This window comes from Barbus barbus, assembly GCF_936440315.1.
Source record: "Barbus barbus genome assembly, chromosome: 2".
In the NCBI taxonomy this organism is placed as follows: Eukaryota; Metazoa; Chordata; class Actinopteri; order Cypriniformes; family Cyprinidae; genus Barbus; species Barbus barbus.
This window is the reverse complement of record NC_136730.1, coordinates 45,070,819-45,089,879: the sequence shown is the minus strand read 5'-3', so window position 1 is coordinate 45,089,879 and position 19,061 is coordinate 45,070,819. Positions and strand designations below refer to the sequence as shown.

At 39.3% G+C, this 19,061-nt stretch overlaps 1 protein-coding gene across 1 annotated transcript in view; it reads right to left on the bottom strand.

The window, feature by feature from the left end:
* Positions 1 to 294: 294 nt before the first annotated feature.
* Positions 295 to 19,061, bottom strand: part of arhgef40 (Rho guanine nucleotide exchange factor (GEF) 40) — a 32,873-nt gene continuing 14,106 nt past the window's right edge. Inside the window, exons 6-27 of the mRNA XM_079432140.1 lie at positions 18,794 to 19,020; positions 18,538 to 18,687; positions 18,352 to 18,466; positions 18,031 to 18,124; positions 17,845 to 17,931; positions 17,152 to 17,268; positions 16,322 to 16,420; positions 16,043 to 16,194; positions 15,734 to 15,872; positions 14,284 to 14,403; positions 13,935 to 14,126; positions 13,151 to 13,651; positions 10,609 to 10,991; positions 9,893 to 10,142; positions 9,526 to 9,615; positions 8,206 to 8,409; positions 6,852 to 7,031; positions 5,762 to 5,942; positions 3,812 to 3,922; positions 913 to 1,022; positions 776 to 838; positions 295 to 422 (exon numbers count right to left, since the gene is read on the bottom strand). Coding sequence (XP_079288266.1) covers positions 812 to 838; positions 913 to 1,022; positions 3,812 to 3,922; positions 5,762 to 5,942; positions 6,852 to 7,031; positions 8,206 to 8,409; positions 9,526 to 9,615; positions 9,893 to 10,142; positions 10,609 to 10,991; positions 13,151 to 13,651; positions 13,935 to 14,126; positions 14,284 to 14,403; positions 15,734 to 15,872; positions 16,043 to 16,194; positions 16,322 to 16,420; positions 17,152 to 17,268; positions 17,845 to 17,931; positions 18,031 to 18,124; positions 18,352 to 18,466; positions 18,538 to 18,687; positions 18,794 to 19,020 — 3,529 coding nt within the window. The 3' untranslated portion in view covers positions 295 to 422; positions 776 to 811. The remainder of the gene's footprint in view (positions 423 to 775; positions 839 to 912; positions 1,023 to 3,811; positions 3,923 to 5,761; positions 5,943 to 6,851; positions 7,032 to 8,205; positions 8,410 to 9,525; positions 9,616 to 9,892; positions 10,143 to 10,608; positions 10,992 to 13,150; positions 13,652 to 13,934; positions 14,127 to 14,283; positions 14,404 to 15,733; positions 15,873 to 16,042; positions 16,195 to 16,321; positions 16,421 to 17,151; positions 17,269 to 17,844; positions 17,932 to 18,030; positions 18,125 to 18,351; positions 18,467 to 18,537; positions 18,688 to 18,793; positions 19,021 to 19,061) is intronic.

Here is a 19,061-nt window from a genome sequence, read left to right as displayed (position 1 = left end):
TTTTTATCAGCTGTTTGGACTCTCATTCTGACGGCACCCATTCACTGCAGAGCATCCATTGATGAGCAAGTGATGCAGTGCTACATTTCTCCAAACCTGATGAAGAAACAAACTCGTCCTAATCTTGGATGGCCTAAAAATGAATACATTTTGATTTCATGTTGACTTTAATGTCATCTTTTGCAGTTTCTAATGTGTGTGGGCCTGAGATGTTGAATCAACTTTGATTCACTACCTGAAAGTCAGTTATCAAGAGCAACTGAAAGTAAAAGCAGCGAGACTGCTGCCGACACACGACCTCCAGTCTTCTGTAATACTGTATTTACATGGCTGTGTGCGTCTCGTGATCCAGTTTGTGTCCAGTTGTCCCAGTCGGAAATATGTGGCACAGTTTTTGATTAAAGAAAAAGCACCCGTTGAGTCTGAGGAAAAGACCAAAAGTAATGCTATTATGAGTAGAAAATATGTACTTTACACAGAAAAGAAATAGTTTACACCTGAAATGAAACTATAGTCAGAAAAAGAAACCTAAAATAAAGTTTGGAGTAGATTTTGTGTGACAGCGAAGTCTGAGTCTGTGCATTAAACATACACAGGTTTTAAAGGGTTAAAAGAGCATTTAATAGTTTATTAATGTTTTGTTGCACGAGGTAGCTGTAAACACACACTCTGATTCTAAAAAGCATCTTTCTCCAGAGACATATCCATGTATTTAAAAAAATGAGGAACTGTATTAATAAACAAAACAATCCATTTAAATACATTAAGTACTTACATTAATTTTAAGACTTGCATTATGAGCTGAAATGATTCACACAGCGGTGGAGGGTGAAGAGCTCTGTAAAACATAAAATATCATCATCATCATCGTCACTCAGTGTACACAGCTGTGTGTGTGTGTGTGTGACTCACCTGAGTGTGACCTGTTTGCTCGCCGTTTCTCTTTGAATCTCTTGCAGAGGCGGGTGAGTCGCCCTCTTTCATGCTGCCCACAGAAGACGAATCTGAACAACTGCTCTGAACTGAGCAGAGACCGTGAGAGAGAGAGATATACAAGCAAATATTAAACATCAGAGTAATTCTTGTACTGCCTATATATATTGCCAATTGTAATTAAATAAAAATTACTTAAAATATTACGTAACACTTAAGTTAAAGCCTTTATGTATTATGCATTATAAAGGGTTATTAAAGGGTCATATAATGCAATTTCATGATTTCCTGTATCTCTGGAGTGTTACAAGCTGTTTGTGCGTTTATAAGATCTGTAAAGTTGCAAAGACTAAAGTCTCAAAACCAAAGAGATATTCTTTATAAAAGTTAAGACTTGTCCACACCTCCTAAAACAGCTCATTTAAACACGCCCCCACATGTCTACGTCACGATGTGGGAAGATTTTCAAAACACCACCCAAATGTATACGCAATGAAAGAAGGCGGAGCTATTATTCTGGCTGTAGTGTTGTTGCTGCCGCCGGCGCCATGTCCTGGAGACGCTGTGTTTCATTGTGAAAGAGGACACGACTAGAAATCAGTGGTTAAGTTGTATTTACAACACTGTTCCAGAACAGTTCAACACAAATATTAGAGTGTGTGCAGCGCATTTTACAGAGGACTGTTTCCTGATCCTGGGAGAGTAGCCTACAATGTGAACACTATGAATGGCTGTGAACACTATAAAGTGGGGCAATTCCAGCTTTGCAAGAACAGTCTGGTGCTTCTGACTCAAAGCCTGTAAGTATGTTTCGATATTTAAAGAATTTGCTACTGACTCTTCAAAGTGAGATTTGAACAGTGTAGAGTAGCGCTTGTTTGTTGTTTCTCCGATCACAAATGCAGACATGGTCATGTTTACGCGGTGCGATGCAACACGACGTGTAAAAAGACAGTATAATTAATTATAATCAGTCATTATGTCCCCACTGGATGCAACAAATGCCTCGTTTATAATGGGTTTTTACTAGTGGTGTCAAAATTAGCGCGTTAACGCATGCTATTAATTATTTTCAGATTAACGCGTAAAAAATATTTAACGCAATTAACGCAGGGGCGGGGCTAGCGTTGGCCACCCCATTCGCAACTGCTGCCTCTGTCTCTTTTTTTCTTGCAAAGGATTGCGTTTATTTAGATGCAGAATGTCTTTATGACCACATCAAACGGGAGAAGTTTCAGACACGTGCTCTATACGTCGCCTCCACACCAGACGCGAGTCAAACAAGTGCGTAAAAGATACTGTGCTCATAGCGCGTATTAAGATGAGAATGATGCTTTTTTAAAACTATATAGTTATTTTTAAGGCATCATTTTTATTGTATTTACTTTCTGCATTGTTCTCATAGGATCTCCTTTCTGGTGGATCCGTTCATTTTCTATCTATATTTCTATCTATAGTGTCCTCTCTCTTCCACTAATTATTTCTGTTTCAAAAACATAGTATCACATTTTACACTTATTTTAATGACACTTTATAACAGTTTTCTGTAAAAACATCAGAAAATAGTTTAATGTAATTATTGCATTTAAGAATTATTGCATTGAAAATGATCCAAAAAGAATAAAAAAAGAGTTAATCAAATCTTATTTAATTATATAAAATGCTTGCTGTCCTGTGGTGTGACAGTACAGGCTTCACACCGGAGGACCTTTTCTGTCACACCACAGGATGTTTCAGCCTTTGAGTCAACCAATGACCTTGCTATTCCAAGCTAACCTGTCATTAGTGGTTTGCAAGAGACATTTGCATAATTTTCCATGATTATGTAGGTTAAAATGCAGTTTTTAATAAAAAATATATATATAATTTGGGGGTGTCACACCAAAGGACAACAAAACGTAACACTTTTGTAGTGGTTCCAAAAAAGTAAAAGGAACATTTCTGTGCCAAACTTTGACCATGTGCTCATGTCATGGGCTTCACAGGGGGCTTCAGTAACACAACCATGAACGGGGTCCTTCAGCTAATAAACGTTTCCTCTGGAATTGGCTGATGTACAATCAGGACATGGTTTTCAGAGACAATCAGTTCCTACACTTTCAGAATTATATGGATGAAAAATATGATTGACATTTACTAAAATAGACACTTGTACAATAATGCCGGAGGTATTTTTATACAATTTTTATGCTTTTCTTTTTCATTTATAAAAGTTGCAATTTATTGAACCATGCTTGAAACAGTCACACCATTGGACAATTTTGACATTTGGCTCAAAAATGTTCTAATTACACTGCAGCTTTTATAACAACAGGTCCATGCAGCACAAAGCAATGTTTAACCATTTACTGCATTTTAAATACAACAATTGTAGTGTTTCTTCTCGTGCAGTGTATCCGATAGACTACATACACGGAGAATTATATCTCAGAACTGCATGTTTATTAATACAGACCAGAACCGAGCAGCTCCTGCTGCTAACCCACTCAAGCATGTCACAGTCCAACCAAAAACCCACAGCGTAACCCAGGTGGCCCTTTAGTGGACTCAATGTGAATTACATCATAAGGGCATTAAGCTCTACACCACAACAATATTAATTATATTAATTTGTATCTTGCGGGACAGTGAAAATGCAAAAATGCCATGTCACATATATGTATGTATCTATGCATTTATGTATGTATATATACACACACACACACACACACACAATAGGCCTACTTTTTTGTCTATGAAAGATGAAATTCACCCTTGAACCTTTGTGATGAGGGATAAAGTGACATCTGGTGGATACTACATGCAGTGCAGAAGAACAGGAGGATGACTGTGTGTGTCTTCTGTGTGTGTGTGTATTAGTGTGTGTGTGTGTGTGTACCTCTGTCGTTCAGGCTGGAGCTGGAGTCCAGGTCTGAAGCTTGAGCTCCTGTCACATCCAGTAGCAGCTTACTGGAGACTCCCATACACAGAGACTCCTTCAGACACAACTCTACACACACACACACACACACACACACACACACACTTCATTCAGTTACACTGCCCCTGATAATATCTGGACACTTAAATCACACTGAAAATGTTCATCATCGTGTCTGAAGTCTCGGTGTGTTTAATTGTTTTGGTGATTTACAGGAAGTGAATGAAGTCAGTTCTGCTCAAGTTCACACAGGTGTATAATAAACACAAACAAACACAATGCTGATCATCTTCATATTTAACACTACATTATTAGACCAAACAGAGGTCGTTTTGTGAAAATATGTGCTTGAAAAGCGTACTGGGCAATCTTTCTTCACAGTGAATGACTTCTTTGTTATTTATCCCATGCTGCATTTGGAGAGTCATATAGAAACACCACTAAAGCATGATGGATAACTAACAAAACAGAAGAAAATGTGTAGTCATTTAAAAGTCTCATTTGCATAAAGAAAAGACAAAAGTGCAAATGCAAATCAATGCCTTAATGAGTGACACAGATTCATTTTCCATTATTAATTAATTAATCACAAATTGGTATTTTACAAAAACTGCCCCTAGACAAGATCCTGCAGAAAACACACAGACGGAAGATGTCTAATTAAACTGCCTTTTAGTGTTGTCTTAATTAGACATAAATAACTGGGTCAATAACGGCAAAGTATTCGTATTTAAGAGCTCATTAATTAGAGAGGACGGGCACTTACTTAATTAAGCAGAACTTTGCGGTATTTAACTAATGTATTTTTGACAGTAAACTCTAAAGCTCAAGATATTGTGGAAAAAATCTGTCAAAACTCCTAGTGCGCTGCCTACTGAGGCATCATCTGCATGCATCACAAGCCCTATTCAGATATTTTACATGGCAGCGTTTGGTCATTTTAGCATTTACAGGCAGTAGTGGCCCGATGCGCATCCAAGATATTTTCCTCTAAACACCACAGAGAACATTCCTGGCTGAATAACTTGGTGTTTTTTGACAAACACCAGGCTCGTGTGGTTATTTACTTCCTCATCTGAGTTTATAGGAGGCTACTTTATAGGCTACTTCTGAAATCATGATGTTCACTATAATAATCATAAGAATACTGTAGCTCTAAACAAGAGACATAGAGACCAACAATTTAACTGTGGCTCTTGGCTATTTTCACCCAAGTAATATCTATCTATCTATCTATCTATCTATCTATCTATCTATCTATCTATCTATCTATCTATCTATCTATCTATCTATCTATCTATCTATCTATCTATCTATCTATCTATCTATCTGTCTGTATATCTATCTATCTATCTGTCTGTATATCTATCTATCTATCTATCTATCTATCTATCTATCTATCTATCTATCTATCTATCTATCTATCTATCTATCTATCTATCTATCTATCTATCTGTCTGTCTGTCTGTCTGTCTGTCTGTCTGTCTGTCTGTCTGTCTCCTGTATTTACTGATAACATTAAGATAATACAATAATATTAATTTAATAAAAGGCCACTTAATTTACTTTCATGATTGTTCTCAACACACTTAAGTACACTTTTAAGTGCAAAATTAAAAGTTGTACTTTAAAGCATGACAAAGATATTAAAAAAATGATTTAAGATGTACTTTAAAGTACACTTATTCTGATGCAAGTCCTCATTTAATAGGTCCTCATTTAAAACGTATGCTAAAGTGTATTTCTTTTTCACAAGCAGTGTAATGAAATGTCAGTCATAAATTTAGTTCTATTGTACTCAACACTGCATCGTAGAAAATAATCAACAGAAAGAAGCAGAGAGTGATATGTAACAGGGTCAGCGGTGCCTGCTGATGTAAAGCTGTGAAGTCAAAGGTTAGTCCAGACCTGTGTTGTGCATGGCGTGAGTCCAGAGCAGCTGTGCGATGTCGTGGCTCCAGGTTTCTCTGTCCTGAACGCTGGAGGCCTGGAGGGTGAGACAGTCTCTGGTGCGGGACGCCTGTCTCACCCACACCTCAAACCTCAGTCCGTCCTCGCCCACGCTCTGAGTGAGACCCATCTCACCGGTCTGAGGAAGCACAGGCAGTCAGACACCACCATACTAACACACTACTCACGCTCTGTTTAAGTGTAACGTGCACAGAGTGTAAACTGTCAGTGTGCACCCACTGAATAAATGAAGACTTCAGATGTAAAACCCTCTAAGCACGTCTGACGTTTTTCTTTAAAGTTAGCATTTCTTTCTGGCTGCTATTTATAGGTTTCTATGTATACATAGAAACCTATAAATAGCAGCCAGAAAGAAATGTTTGAATAAACTGACAGCTCGGATGCCCAGATTATGCAGAGCTGTAATAGCTGCTGATGCTGGATATTTTGAAGGATTTAATTTTTACGTTTTTTCTATGTATAAACGGTTTATGTAATAAAATATGTTTTCGTAGTTTGTGTTGTCCCTTACCAGTTGCTGTTGCTGGCCCCCAGCTATGGAACAAGTTGCCAGTATCTATCAGAACAGCTTCTTCAGTGTCTGAGTTTAAAAGTCTCTTAAAAACGTATCTTTTTTCCCATGCTTTCAATGTTTTGTGACTGTATTTTCCAATGATATGTTTATTTATCATGTGACTGGGTCAATGTAACTGTTTACAGCACTTTGGTAAACTAAGGTTGTTACATATATTATACATTTGAAATTGAAAATTTTTGCACCCTCACATTTTCAAATAGTTATATCTCGGCCAAATATTGTCCTATCCTAACAAATCTCAGTTTTAAAAAAATTACACTTATGACTGGTCACATAATATCTATCTTATCTCTGAAGTAGACTACAAGTGAACAGTGAACACAATTACCTTTTTTGTCTCATAATGCATACTGTAGTCATTTTGTTCTAAACAAATAGCAGGCAGCGTACAGTAGTGTTCCCCTCCGAACACAGCCTGTGCGTTTTTAGTGTGTGTGTGTGTGTGTGTACCTTAATGCTGTGTTTGAAGCTGTACACACTGCATCCTGGGTTGGGTGTTTTGTGTTTGGTGAAGATGACATAGTTCTGATAGAGGAAGACGTTTCTGACTCCTGCTTTCTTCCGTCGGCCTCCACCGCAAACACACAGCTCACCCTGACGCACCAGATCTCCACGCTCCGCCACGGGGATCTGACACACACACACACACACACACACACACACACACACACACACACACAGAGAAGAGCATCATGTCAACATCTACTTTCTGTTTTGTGATTCAATATGATATGAAGGCTGCATCAATTATTCAATTGTTCAGTGTTTACATTATATCATTTGGTTTATTTATTTATGTTTTATGATCACATTCACCCTGAATCAAATACAACTTCACTAAAGGTGAAGCATGCCATTTCTGTGACTAAAGAGTTGCCAAACAGAACTGCAGAGAAAAGAGAAGAATTTAAGCATCTAATAAAAAAATCTAATAATAATAAAAAAAAGAAAATTGGTGCAAACTGGCCAGCAGCATTTTATTCACTCATCGAAACACACTGTTGCTTGCATCAGGGGCTTGGGCAAGTGTTAATTCTGGTTAAAACCACTCATGTTCCACTGTGCATGTGAGCAAGACCTGGACCTGTAATAAGTGTACTTTACATCACTGAGGATAAACAGCCTGCTAAATAATTATTAAAAAACCCTGTTTTTAAAGGATCATGAAACCACATATTTTGAAACATTAACAGATGTGTATGTGTTGCACATTATTAAAACAGTGATATCACACACAGTTATTTGTGCATTTGCATTTATGCATTTGGCAAAGGCACACATTTTTGCCGGTATAGGTGTAAGAAATCAAAAACCTGCAATCAAGGTGTTGTTGGCACCATTTAGAGCTACAGGAACAGCATAATTATATGATTATTTATATAGTATTAGATTAATATATTGAATTAGCTTTTTTAACTATTTACCTTTTTTCACTTTCACTTTTAGTTTTAGTCATTTATTTTAATACTCCAGCTTAAACTTTTCTCTTTGAAGGCACCATTTACAAAGTTTTTAAGTTTAACATGTTCATGTATTTATATTTTATTTGAACTTACTTTCAATTAACAAATGTTTTGAATAGTTTTAGTTAGCATTAAAAATACTTTACAGGAGCATAAAAACATATTTGATTTCATGATAATTATCAGTATTATGTTGTGAATGCTTGACCCTTTAAATTGAATAAAGGTCAATCTGTTATTTTCTTTTTGACCACCAGGTGGCAGCAGTGCAGTGGTCATGTGACCTCACAAAGACACACTGTAGACTGTGTTCTGAGTGAATGTGGGATTTGAGCTCATACCGGACACCCTGTGATGAGATCACTGGCTCGCAGATCCTCTCCGTGCCGCTGGGCGTGTTTTAGGATGGAGAGGGCGGAGTCAGAGGTGGGGTTGAGACCACCCAGTTCCTCCAGTGTCTGGCAGTACTGCTCCAGTCTCTGAACGGGAGTGGAGAGACACTGAGGAAACGGAGGAGCAGGAACAAGAGAGGAAGACAGCTTCGACTGGAGACAGAGAGAGAGAGAGAGAATGAATCATTATATCCCACATCTAAAAGATGGCACAGATATCAAAAACACATGTGCCACCCTGTGGGCAAAGACAGTAGTGCAACATAAACTGCTCTACAGTACACAGAGCCAGGAATAGACAGATCAGCTTACAGCCAACTTGAGAAACAAAAGTGTGCCTGATCGTATTGAACGCATCCTTCAAATCTTATAAGATAGATAATGTAACATTAATGAAACAGAATGTCACTTAGGCGACTTAATGAGACCCTTTCATGACTGATTCTTAACACGCTTAAGTACACTTTTAAAAAGCAATTTGTTTTAATAATGTCAAATTGAAACTTTTACTTTAAAGTACATTTTAAATTGTTGTTTTAATCACTTGTCATGCTTTAAAGTACACTAATTTTGATGTGCGGACTAACATACTAAAGCAGATGCAAAGAATTTGATTATAATTTTAACTGTAGTGTGCTATTCAATATTACATTTATTATATGTTAAATGTACTCCGTTGCAACCTCATCATTACAAATGTGTAATTACAAATATATTCAAATACAAGCCAGGTTTTCTTAGCAATGACAGTATATTTTAGTTATAAATGCTGGTCAGTACATTCAACAATGCTCTTTAACCATATTTCAAGACAATAAGAATTCATAATGAAATTATGCTACTAATGAAAAGCCCTACTTCAGAGGGTCAAAAACACTCTAAAACTGTATTTAATATAAACTTAAACTGAGTTTTACATCCAGTACACATAGTAGTATATTATTTTATTATATATTTAGCAGTATATTCGTTTAAAGTATACTATATCTGTACTAAGTACTCATTTTAAAACGAAGTGCACTTTTTTACATGGGTATAAACTGGCCTCTCATTCCATTTTTTAAGGAACAAAAAGCACACATTTCATGCATTTTTGTATGATTTTTGGGAAAAAAAACTTGGCCCAGAAAGTAGGTAATGTAGCATGCACTGAGGCTCTGTTTCCCACTCAATTCATGAAATATTGCATATGGACACAGCTATAGCTCTCCTGTGCGTGCTCTGATGACATACTGATCTATTAAATGAAACTTTGATTTGCTTTCTCACCCTGAAGAAGTCAGCAGCCTGACTGATGAGCAGAGCGTCCGGCTCAGGTCTCATCCGGATGTAGTGGGAATACAGAAGAAACTGATCCTTCTGTGGAGCAGAGACCAAACAGATATCAGGAAATACTCCATTCACAAGGATACATACCAACATTTCATTATTCATAACATTCTTATTATAATCTCAGAATCTTCATTCACATTTATGTGTCTGCTTTTATTTTATTTTAATACAATTTCTTTTTATATGAAGATCACATTAAAACAGCCTTGTTTTTTTTAACGATTCTTTATTTATTTTTAACATGTTGTCATTTACAATGTAACTGTAATTTTGCAAAATTATGTAAAAAGTTGTTGTTACTCACATATTTGCTGAAGCAGTCGGTCTGCTGCAGTGTCTGGGAGAGAGCGCCCTCCATGGCCGGGAGGAGTGACTGCGAGTGGAGGGCCGAGAGGCTTTTCCAGTTACAGAAGAGTGACTCTGTCTTTCCTCTCAGCGCAGACGGGACGTCTGAAGACTCCAGGAGGGGCAGATAGTTCTCCTCCACACCTTTAAGAACAGCCACATACTGCCTCTCTGTGCTGACCAGCCGGCACCACTGTAGGTACAGCTTGCTGTGACAGAGAGAGAGAGATTGACCCACAAAACATGGTTTATCTTTAATGAAAATTGATCTTGAAATGCCTTATTTGTCATTGACCTGCTTTGTAAAAAATCTAGCTACTCTGTTTGCGGTTTTTCAAAGTGTTGATTTTTGGTAAATTGCATGGAAACCAATGGTCGGTCCATTTGACCCGTATTTTCCAAAACAAATCTATGTATCGAAACTTTTCATTCACATGCATGACCCTAAATGAGAAACTGTCACAGCATTTCTGGAAGAAATAACTGGGAGAAAATCAAAAGCAACAGGAGGGTGCAGTGACTCGGGAAGCAAGACCAAAATAACACAAAATAAATGCATTACATTGGCAGCTCTAGAATTGCAATGTCATTTATTTAGCCCTTTAATGAACGTTTACGAATATCCTCAAAGTAGTTTGATCAGGTGATTGTTGAAGGGAAATCTCTCACACACACCTCTGTGCGGTCACTCCTGCTCTCTCCAACCCTGTCTCTCTTTCAGTACGGCTGAGCAGCACATGCTGGCGCGTGAAGCCCGTATGATCCGCCACTTCCTTACTGCTGACCTCCACTCCTCTGATCAGCACTCCTCCTGTTCCTGCTCCTCCTCCTCCTCCAGCAGGATCCCTCCATCCTGGAAGCGCTGCTGCCACCCCTGCCGTAAGGATGGGATCCGTCAGCGCCCGACGGCCCAGCCAGGACAGAGGAGAGGACTGGCCCGATGTGGACTCGAAGGGTTTAGACACGGCAGCAGAACGGCGCGGGGCCAGCAGAGCCTGGAGGTCAAAACTGGGGTGACGCTTGCGAGGGGGTTTGGGAGGGAGTGGCGCATCTGTGGCCTGCAGCAGGACAGAGACAACCGTTACTTAAGCCCAAAGTATACTTGGGTTTTTACGTGAACATGATGCGAATTGTATCACCAGAACAGTATGTGCGTACTGCACATGCAACACCTGATTTTTGTAACCAACTTTAGTATGCGCAGATCGCACATGCACACTGAATTTGTTTGGCAGTAATCAGTTGTTCCACAAGGTGGCAGCACTGACCCGGGCCATGGTTAGAAGAGATGCGGAAGGGAAATAAAAATAAAGTAAATTTGCTACCTATCACATTCTGCTTTATTAACGTCTACACCTACCCAACCCTAAACCTACCATTACATTAATGCAAATACAGATATTATTGTTGTTCAGTGTGAGAAAAATTATGCAATGTTGATTTGTGCATGTCCAGTAAGCCTTGGTGAACGTAGCTGTATCCCTTCTAGCCTCAACCCCGGGCCGTTGTTTCACAGTAGAAAATTAAAATAAAAAGACGAAACAACTACAACAACAAAAGAGTGGAGGTTGCAACAGATTTCTGCAATGACAAGAACTCATGTGAGAGGGTTATGAGATACAAAGTACGAAGACATTTTTCTTGGTCATAACATCTGGCGAAAAATAGCGCAGACACTGGACAAAGGTGAAGCATGCGTTGGCTGCCTGCATTCGAGCATGCTATCAAATGTAGTATGTTTTCAAATGGTGTATACTTTTTTTGTATATGTACATGCATAAAAACTAAGTATACTTTGAGCTACAAGTAATTATTCATTTTAACATACACTCTTATTCACCTAAAAACAAAACAAAAATAAAACAGGACACAAAATGAGCACTTACCAAACAACAAATGCAAATAAAAGCTAGTTGGCTGAATGGCAATTTTTTTGATGAATTGCAACATAATAAATGGTTTAAAGGTGCAGTAAAACTTTCCTGATAAATACTGTAAAAGTGGATCAGACTGACCACCGAAACACACCTGCCGGAAGTGAGACTCAAACCCACGACCTTCGGGTTACAAGTCCGACTCTCCATCCATTAGGCCACGACTGCTCCGCTAGAGGCAGAACTATCAAGATGGATTGTGATCCCTTTGGGTAGGCATGTGTTTGTTTTGATGATTTCAAATATCTAGAGCACTTCTCAGATATCACTTACTGCATCTTTAAATCTACAGTATGTGATTTAAACAAATATATCCTTAGTATTTGTTCTAATGTTTTACATAGGGTTGCTAAGGGATTGCTGTGCATTTTAGTTGATGCTAGTGAGTTGCTAAGAGTGTTGGAATATGGACTATGCTATGCAATTTGCAAGGTGTTCTTGGTGGTTGCTATGGTGCTGTGTGAGGTTCCCAAGGTGTTGGTCTCTAGATGGTCCCTGGGGGGTTACTATAAGGTTGCTTGGGTGTTTTGGGTGGATCCCAGGGCATTGGCATATGGTTGTGGTTGCTGTTTTTAGAGTGTTTTGGGTGTTTGCTAGATTGTTGCTAGGGCATTGTTATGCAGTTTCTAGCTGGGTTCTTGGTGTTTTTTAAGGTGTTCTAGATGGCTCCCAAGGTGAGGCTAGCAGGTGTTAGGGTGTTGCTGTTTTGCTGAGCAGATTCTAATGAGTCCTTGGTGGTTGATAAGGAATAGGTAGATAGTTGCTAGGGTGTTGGTGTGCATTTAGGAGGATGTTGCTAAATCATTGCTATAGTGCTGTGAGAGGTTCCCAGGGTGATTCCTGTAGAGTTATGCAGCTGCTAGGGTATTCTAGATGATTGCTATGGTGTTCTGGGTAGATCCCAGCATACTGGTTTACAGTTACTGGAATATTTCTGTGCAGTTGTCAGGGGGTTCTGGGTGGTTGCTAAGTTGTTGCTATTTGCTTGATAGGATGTTCCGGATGGTTCCCAGGGCGTTACTATGCAGATGCTAAGGTGTTACAAAGTAGTTTATAGTGTGCTCATGGTGGTTGCTAGGGAGTTGCAATGCATGTGTTTTGGGTGGTTTCAAGGGTGTTGGTATGTGGTTGCTAGGTTGATGTTAAGTGGTTGCTAGAGAGTTGCTAGATAGCTGTGAAGGTGTTAGTATGCGTTCATCAGGTGGTTTTTAGAGTGTTTTAGTTTATTTTTGGTTGCTGAACTCATGACTGTGACTCCCTCACTCTAAAACATGCACACTTACATTTTTCTTCGCCGGGTGCAGCAGATTTTGCAGAAACTTCCCCCCTCCTGGAGTCACCCCCTCTTTCTTCTTTTCCTCTCCAATCTTGAGCGTTGAACAGTTTTGTGGCCGGAAGAGAGACGCCAGTGAACCCCAGGACTGCAGGCCCCCGTCTCCTCCTCCAGGGCACCAGTCCGGCTCGATCTCACCCTCTAAATCGCCCAGGCTGGACGTGCTGGGAGCGGGAGTCCTCCCTCGTCTCCCGGAGTCCAGCTCCTGACCCTGGGCCATTGACGAGCCTCTTTCCGCCTGCAGGATTCGGCTCTTAAACTGAGCCAGAGTTTTCTGATAGCGCTCCAGAGTCTGGGACCAGAGGTCCAGCAAAGCCCCACCACCCAGATCCAGCGCAAGAGCGCGAGCGTCCTGGAAACGTGATGGAGGGATGGGAGGCAGAGAGGAGAGAGGGGAGGACGAGGAAGAGGAGGGAGAGGAGGACGACACTACGTCACACCACTGAGACGCCTGCAGAGAGAAAAATGGAGAGTTAAGTTATGATTTCTGGCTTGAGTGTGTGTATGTAGAGTAAGTACTCTAAATGTAAAAGTAATTTTATATTGCACTCTGGTCAAAATGCTCTCTCACGTCCACGTTCACTCTCTGTTTTTGCATTACTCCATAGTAATATAAAGTGGTCCTGTCTATTGCTGACTGTAGAATTATCTCTACCATGGAATAAACAGTATAGAGATATATTATCACACACAATCATACTGTAAACTTATGTGTGTATTTGTTTGTGCTTTACTTCAGTAAGTGTAGACAGCAGCCGTTGTGTGTTGTCCAGTTGTGTCCAGCAGTCCGACAGACAGTGAGACACGTCTCGTACTTTTTCCCTTATTGGAGGGAGTTTGTCCTGCACGGCTCTGAGTCCAGGCCAGTCCAGCTCAGACCAGTTCTCCACCTCTCCCAGCAACACCAGAGTCTCACTGTGAAGCTCCTGATAACACACACAAATGCCAAAAAAAGCCAGGATGCATGAGTGGCATAGGTAAGATCACATATATAAGTGAACGAATAACACATATATGGGAACGAGGAGCGTCTCAGATCATTTATAAGAGTCCATTTCAGCTGTAGTTATAAAACAGACTCACCATCGCAGACTCTCTGAAGCTCTTGAACTTGTGCTGTTTGAGTGAGAGTCTGCTGAGAGACAGAGGAGGATGTTTATAGTCCTCGAGCTGCTGCTGTACGTGCTCTACGTCTCTCTCACACTGGAGCAAACACACACACACAGAGAGAGAGAAAGAAACAAGAAGTCGGGTTAGTAACTGGTTAGTATTTTCACCAACAACAACAACAAAAAGGTTTTAAGCAAGTTATTTTGATCTTTTGCAGTAGTGTGTCCATAGGAAATATCAGCTTATATTTCCAAACATTCATTAATTGTAATATATGTTTTTTGTTAATTGAAATAAAGCTGAAATTACTATATATATATATATATATATATATATATATATATATATATATATATATATATATATATGTGAAACAAAACTATAATATATACTATATGTATACTATAATTTTTTTTTTTTTTAAATGACAAAAGCCAGTGAGCCATTAAATTAAACATCTCAGACCAATTATGAATAAATCATTTAGACTATTTTTGCAAATCAGAATCCAATTTAATAAAAGATTAAGAATTAGATATAAACTCAGTAAGAAAGAGAGTCAGCAAATGTTTGTGAAAATCAGCCTTAATTTCTGACTTAAAATATAGTGAATGAATCCTTTATGATGCATTTTATGTTCATATGAACGATTCCTTACAATTTTCTTACAAATAGCCTACAATATTCACCATCCATGCATGCCATTTTCATAATGAACTCATCCAAAACAAACGGAGGATTGTGTTCCTGAATGACTTTATTGCTGCTATATACACTATCATATCAGTAAACCAACACATAGCCTAAATGGTCAGCATGGTTCTCCTGGACCTAGAGGCCTAAAAACAAAACAGTCATTCAGAGCAAGTCAGCGACATGGTGAGTCAAAACTGGAATGATCCCATTATAATCAACAAAGCTGCAAGTTTACACAGTTTCACGTGACTGTTTGAGTACGCGGTTTAGCACGAGTTCATTGTCTGCATGCAATTCTGGATTCTCTCCAACATTCCAATATAGTCAGCAAAGTTTGCACTGCAAAATAACTCAACTCTGGGCCTGGAGGACTGCAGTTTCTATCCTAATCAAACACATCTGAAGCTGATCTAAGTTTGCAGAGGCCTGTAACCTGTAACTAGTTTACCAAATAAGCCAGGTTTATTTCAGTTTGTCTGACTTATTGTCAGTTGATTTGACTCCAAATAAATCAGACTAACTGAAATAAGCCTGGCTTATTTGGTAAACTAGTTTTATGAAACAGGCCCCAGGATTACTTGAAAAGTGCAGATGTGTCAAATCTGAAGAAAAAAAACAAAACAAACAACAACGAAAAAAAAAGGAATTGGAATAAAATAATTTGTAACTAATACCTAATTAATATTCCATTGACAGATCTAGCTGTTCTCTTTATCCTCAAACATACCTTGTCCAATTTATCTACAAGTGCAGCCAATCTCCCCAGTGCTTCCAGGTCACGACCCCTCTGATTGGACACACGCACCAGCCGGTGAAGCGCATCATCCACCCCGTCATACAGGTTAGAGGTCACTGCCAGAGCAGCCCTGAATGCAAAAAGTTATGCATTACTACAGTCAGACGAGCAGAATTACATTTGCAACATTTTAGATTTAAAGTAAATACTGTTAAATATCCACAAAGAATAAATTTAAGTCAAGCTAAGTGAAATGTCAAACTAATTTAACAGAGTTATTATGTATTCTCTCATTCATACTTGCAGTCTGGTGATTTCTGTGCCAACCCTGGTGTCCCATTGGCCAGACCTGCCAGCCAAGCCCCGCCCCTCTGCTGCAGCTCTGTCAGCCGTTGGTCAGTGAGGATGCTTGTCATTAACTGTCTGTGTTTGTCCACGCTGAGGGGAACATTCTACAGGTAAATAGAACAAGACAGTCCAATAACTCAAATATTTGCTTAAATATCACACAAACAAATGTGTACTTAAATAGACTTTAATTAGACAGCAAATCATATTTTACACCAAACACAGCTTCACCTTAATGCAGTCAGGTAGTGGTTCTGTGTCTATAGACTGCAGTGCGTCTCCCAGCAGAGTGAGGGCGCTCTCACAGCGCTCAGCCAGCTGCTCCAAACTCTGCAGAGCATCAGGAAGAGCATTTCATCTGCTGCAGATGTTGGGTCTGGCTTGTGGTAATTCTTCAAATGTTTATATTTAAGTTTATTGGCATTTTTTATGGGTGTGGCTTCACTGTATTTTTAAACGTAAAAGATGTTTTGTGGTGGCATATTCTAAGTATGTTTAACCAAAGTGCTACACAGACACAAAACGATATCCATTCAAAGATTTTTTTATTTTTTTTATGTCAATGAACAGGTTAAGTAAAAAAAAAGAATTTGATTATTTAGAAAATAATCAAAAAACACGTGCTGTATTTTAGCCTTTAATCCTACAGCATCTTATAACATATAAATGGCTAGATGTTACCTAGCTAGTTTCTCCTCGCATGAAAAACACTTATTTATTTATGCATTCATTTTTGTTTGTGATTCCATGTTAACGGTAACTTCTCTGATGGTGAATCTTGATTTAGGATTGTGGCTAGTGCAGTACTGTACTTCACCAGGAACTTGACATTTCAACATTGTGCCATGTTTACAAGAAACCAGGCTAGTACGGTGAGCACTAATCACTGGAATTGCCAAATAAGTGGCGTAAAATCATATAAATACATTACAAGTTTTATTTAAAACTGTTAGTGGCAAGTAAACTGGATATCCACAAGCTGGAGAGTCAGAATAAACTGTACTGCAGACCATGCTAAATGTCTGGCTATGCAGGACAGTAATTTCCCAGTAATTTCTTACCAGTCTGAAAGTGAGCCAGTCATCATGTGAGTGGTTAAAGTCTCCACCCATTTCTTTGGGCAACTGCTGCTTGTCCACAAACTGCTGAAGGATGCCTGTACCTCGTACTGTATGCACCTGAGAGAGAGTAAAATCTCTAATGAGTTTTATCATCTACTCAAATGCTTGAGCGCCAGACTGAACGTTAATTTTTCCCACTGGAACTGAACAAACTCCCCGGGGAACTGGAGGAGCTGACAGAAAGCAAACGTGCTGCCAACATTTGTGTTGCAACTCCATGAAATTGTATGTGTCTGTGAGATAGTCTCTGTGACATAAATAATACAATCTTCTGTTTGAGGTGTTTGCATTACACCTTTCATGTTTTATATATAGCCTTCCATGAAACATTTTTGGCTATTAGATCTAATTGTTAGATATAAATGCACTGATAATACAGATGCAATCCAGAACTAGGGCAGTTAAGCATAGTTCACAACAGCAACTAAAAGAGGCTGGGCTATTATAAATGTCAGATCATAGGATGGCGTGTCTTGTCTAAATTCCTGTCCTCATGTTCAGCTTTGTAGAGATTTCAGGTACCAGTAGCTGCTCCTCTGTCTGTCTTGGGGGTTGAGCCCAAAAATGATCGAAAAGCCCATTCCCCATTCTCAAATTGATTGATAAATATTAGCTCAGTGAATAAACATGCACCTCTATTCCATCTAGACATGGTTGGGTCGATTCATCTTGTTCCTCAGTTAGGATCAGGACCGAGTCAAGCCCTGTTTCTGCCTGTCCCTGTTAGACACAAGCAGACACATACACCCAGACAAAACAGATTTAGAATCATTACAAAACACCTATTGGACCACAAACACCATCCGTGCACTGACTCACCTTGAAGAGCTTCAGTGCAGAGAGACAGAGTTCAGACGGGGCAGACTTTCTGCTGTCCACTATGACTGTAAGACCCTTCTCTCTGGCCATAGGTCTGTTATTTCAAAATAAGCACAGCACAGAACGCACATTAGCCAAACACAGTACAAGGTCATGAGACAGTGCCCTCCAGTCTAAAATTAAGCGAAACACTGGGGGTTTACCCAGAATATGAAAATACTCAGCCAGCTCTAACTTTAGCTCACTCAGTATGAATGTTTTCTCCAAAACAACCTGTAGTGACAGCATGATTGTCTCTGTTACATGGGTTGAATAACAGACCTGGTGATGGTGTAATAGCAGGACAACACTTTGAGCATTTCATCTGTGGTCCATCCATCCTCTGGGAGGTGACTTTCTGTGATAACCAATGCTCGTCCCAGTCGGTCCATAGTACCTACATGAGAAATGACTTAATGTTAAGGGAATAATAAATATTTTGTAACCATTAAAAGTAAGAATATCTACCTGTTACTATTAGCTTTCCTGACTGCAGAAGATTGAAATCTAAGTCTTTAAGATGTGGAGGGGGAGATTTGGACTCTAAGTGAGCAGCAGATTCACACAGTCCCATCTCATTTTGGGAATGGTCAGGAAAGGATGTGCCAGTCTGGCTTCCTGTAATACATGTTAAATTTGAACAAATTGAGTATGGAGTGAGCTATGACTTCAGCACTCAATGAGAGGCCACTTATGAGCATTAATTGAGACGATCACAACATACCTCCGTCTTTGGCTTTTGACTTTGCATCTGTTTCTGTGTCAGTGGCTGCTACACAGCCATTGCAGTCTTTGGATAATTTGGGAGCCTCCTCTGATTGGCTAGAATGGTTGATCGGTTGGGTGGCTTTGGGTGGGTTCTTTGAGTGAATTTGGTCACCCTTGCCTTTATGTTGGACACGGCCATTGGATTTGGTCTTCCCTTTGCCTCCTTTGGCTTTTCTTTTCCTCCTGTAGGAAGGCAAATTTATCTTTTTTAGTTATAAAACAAT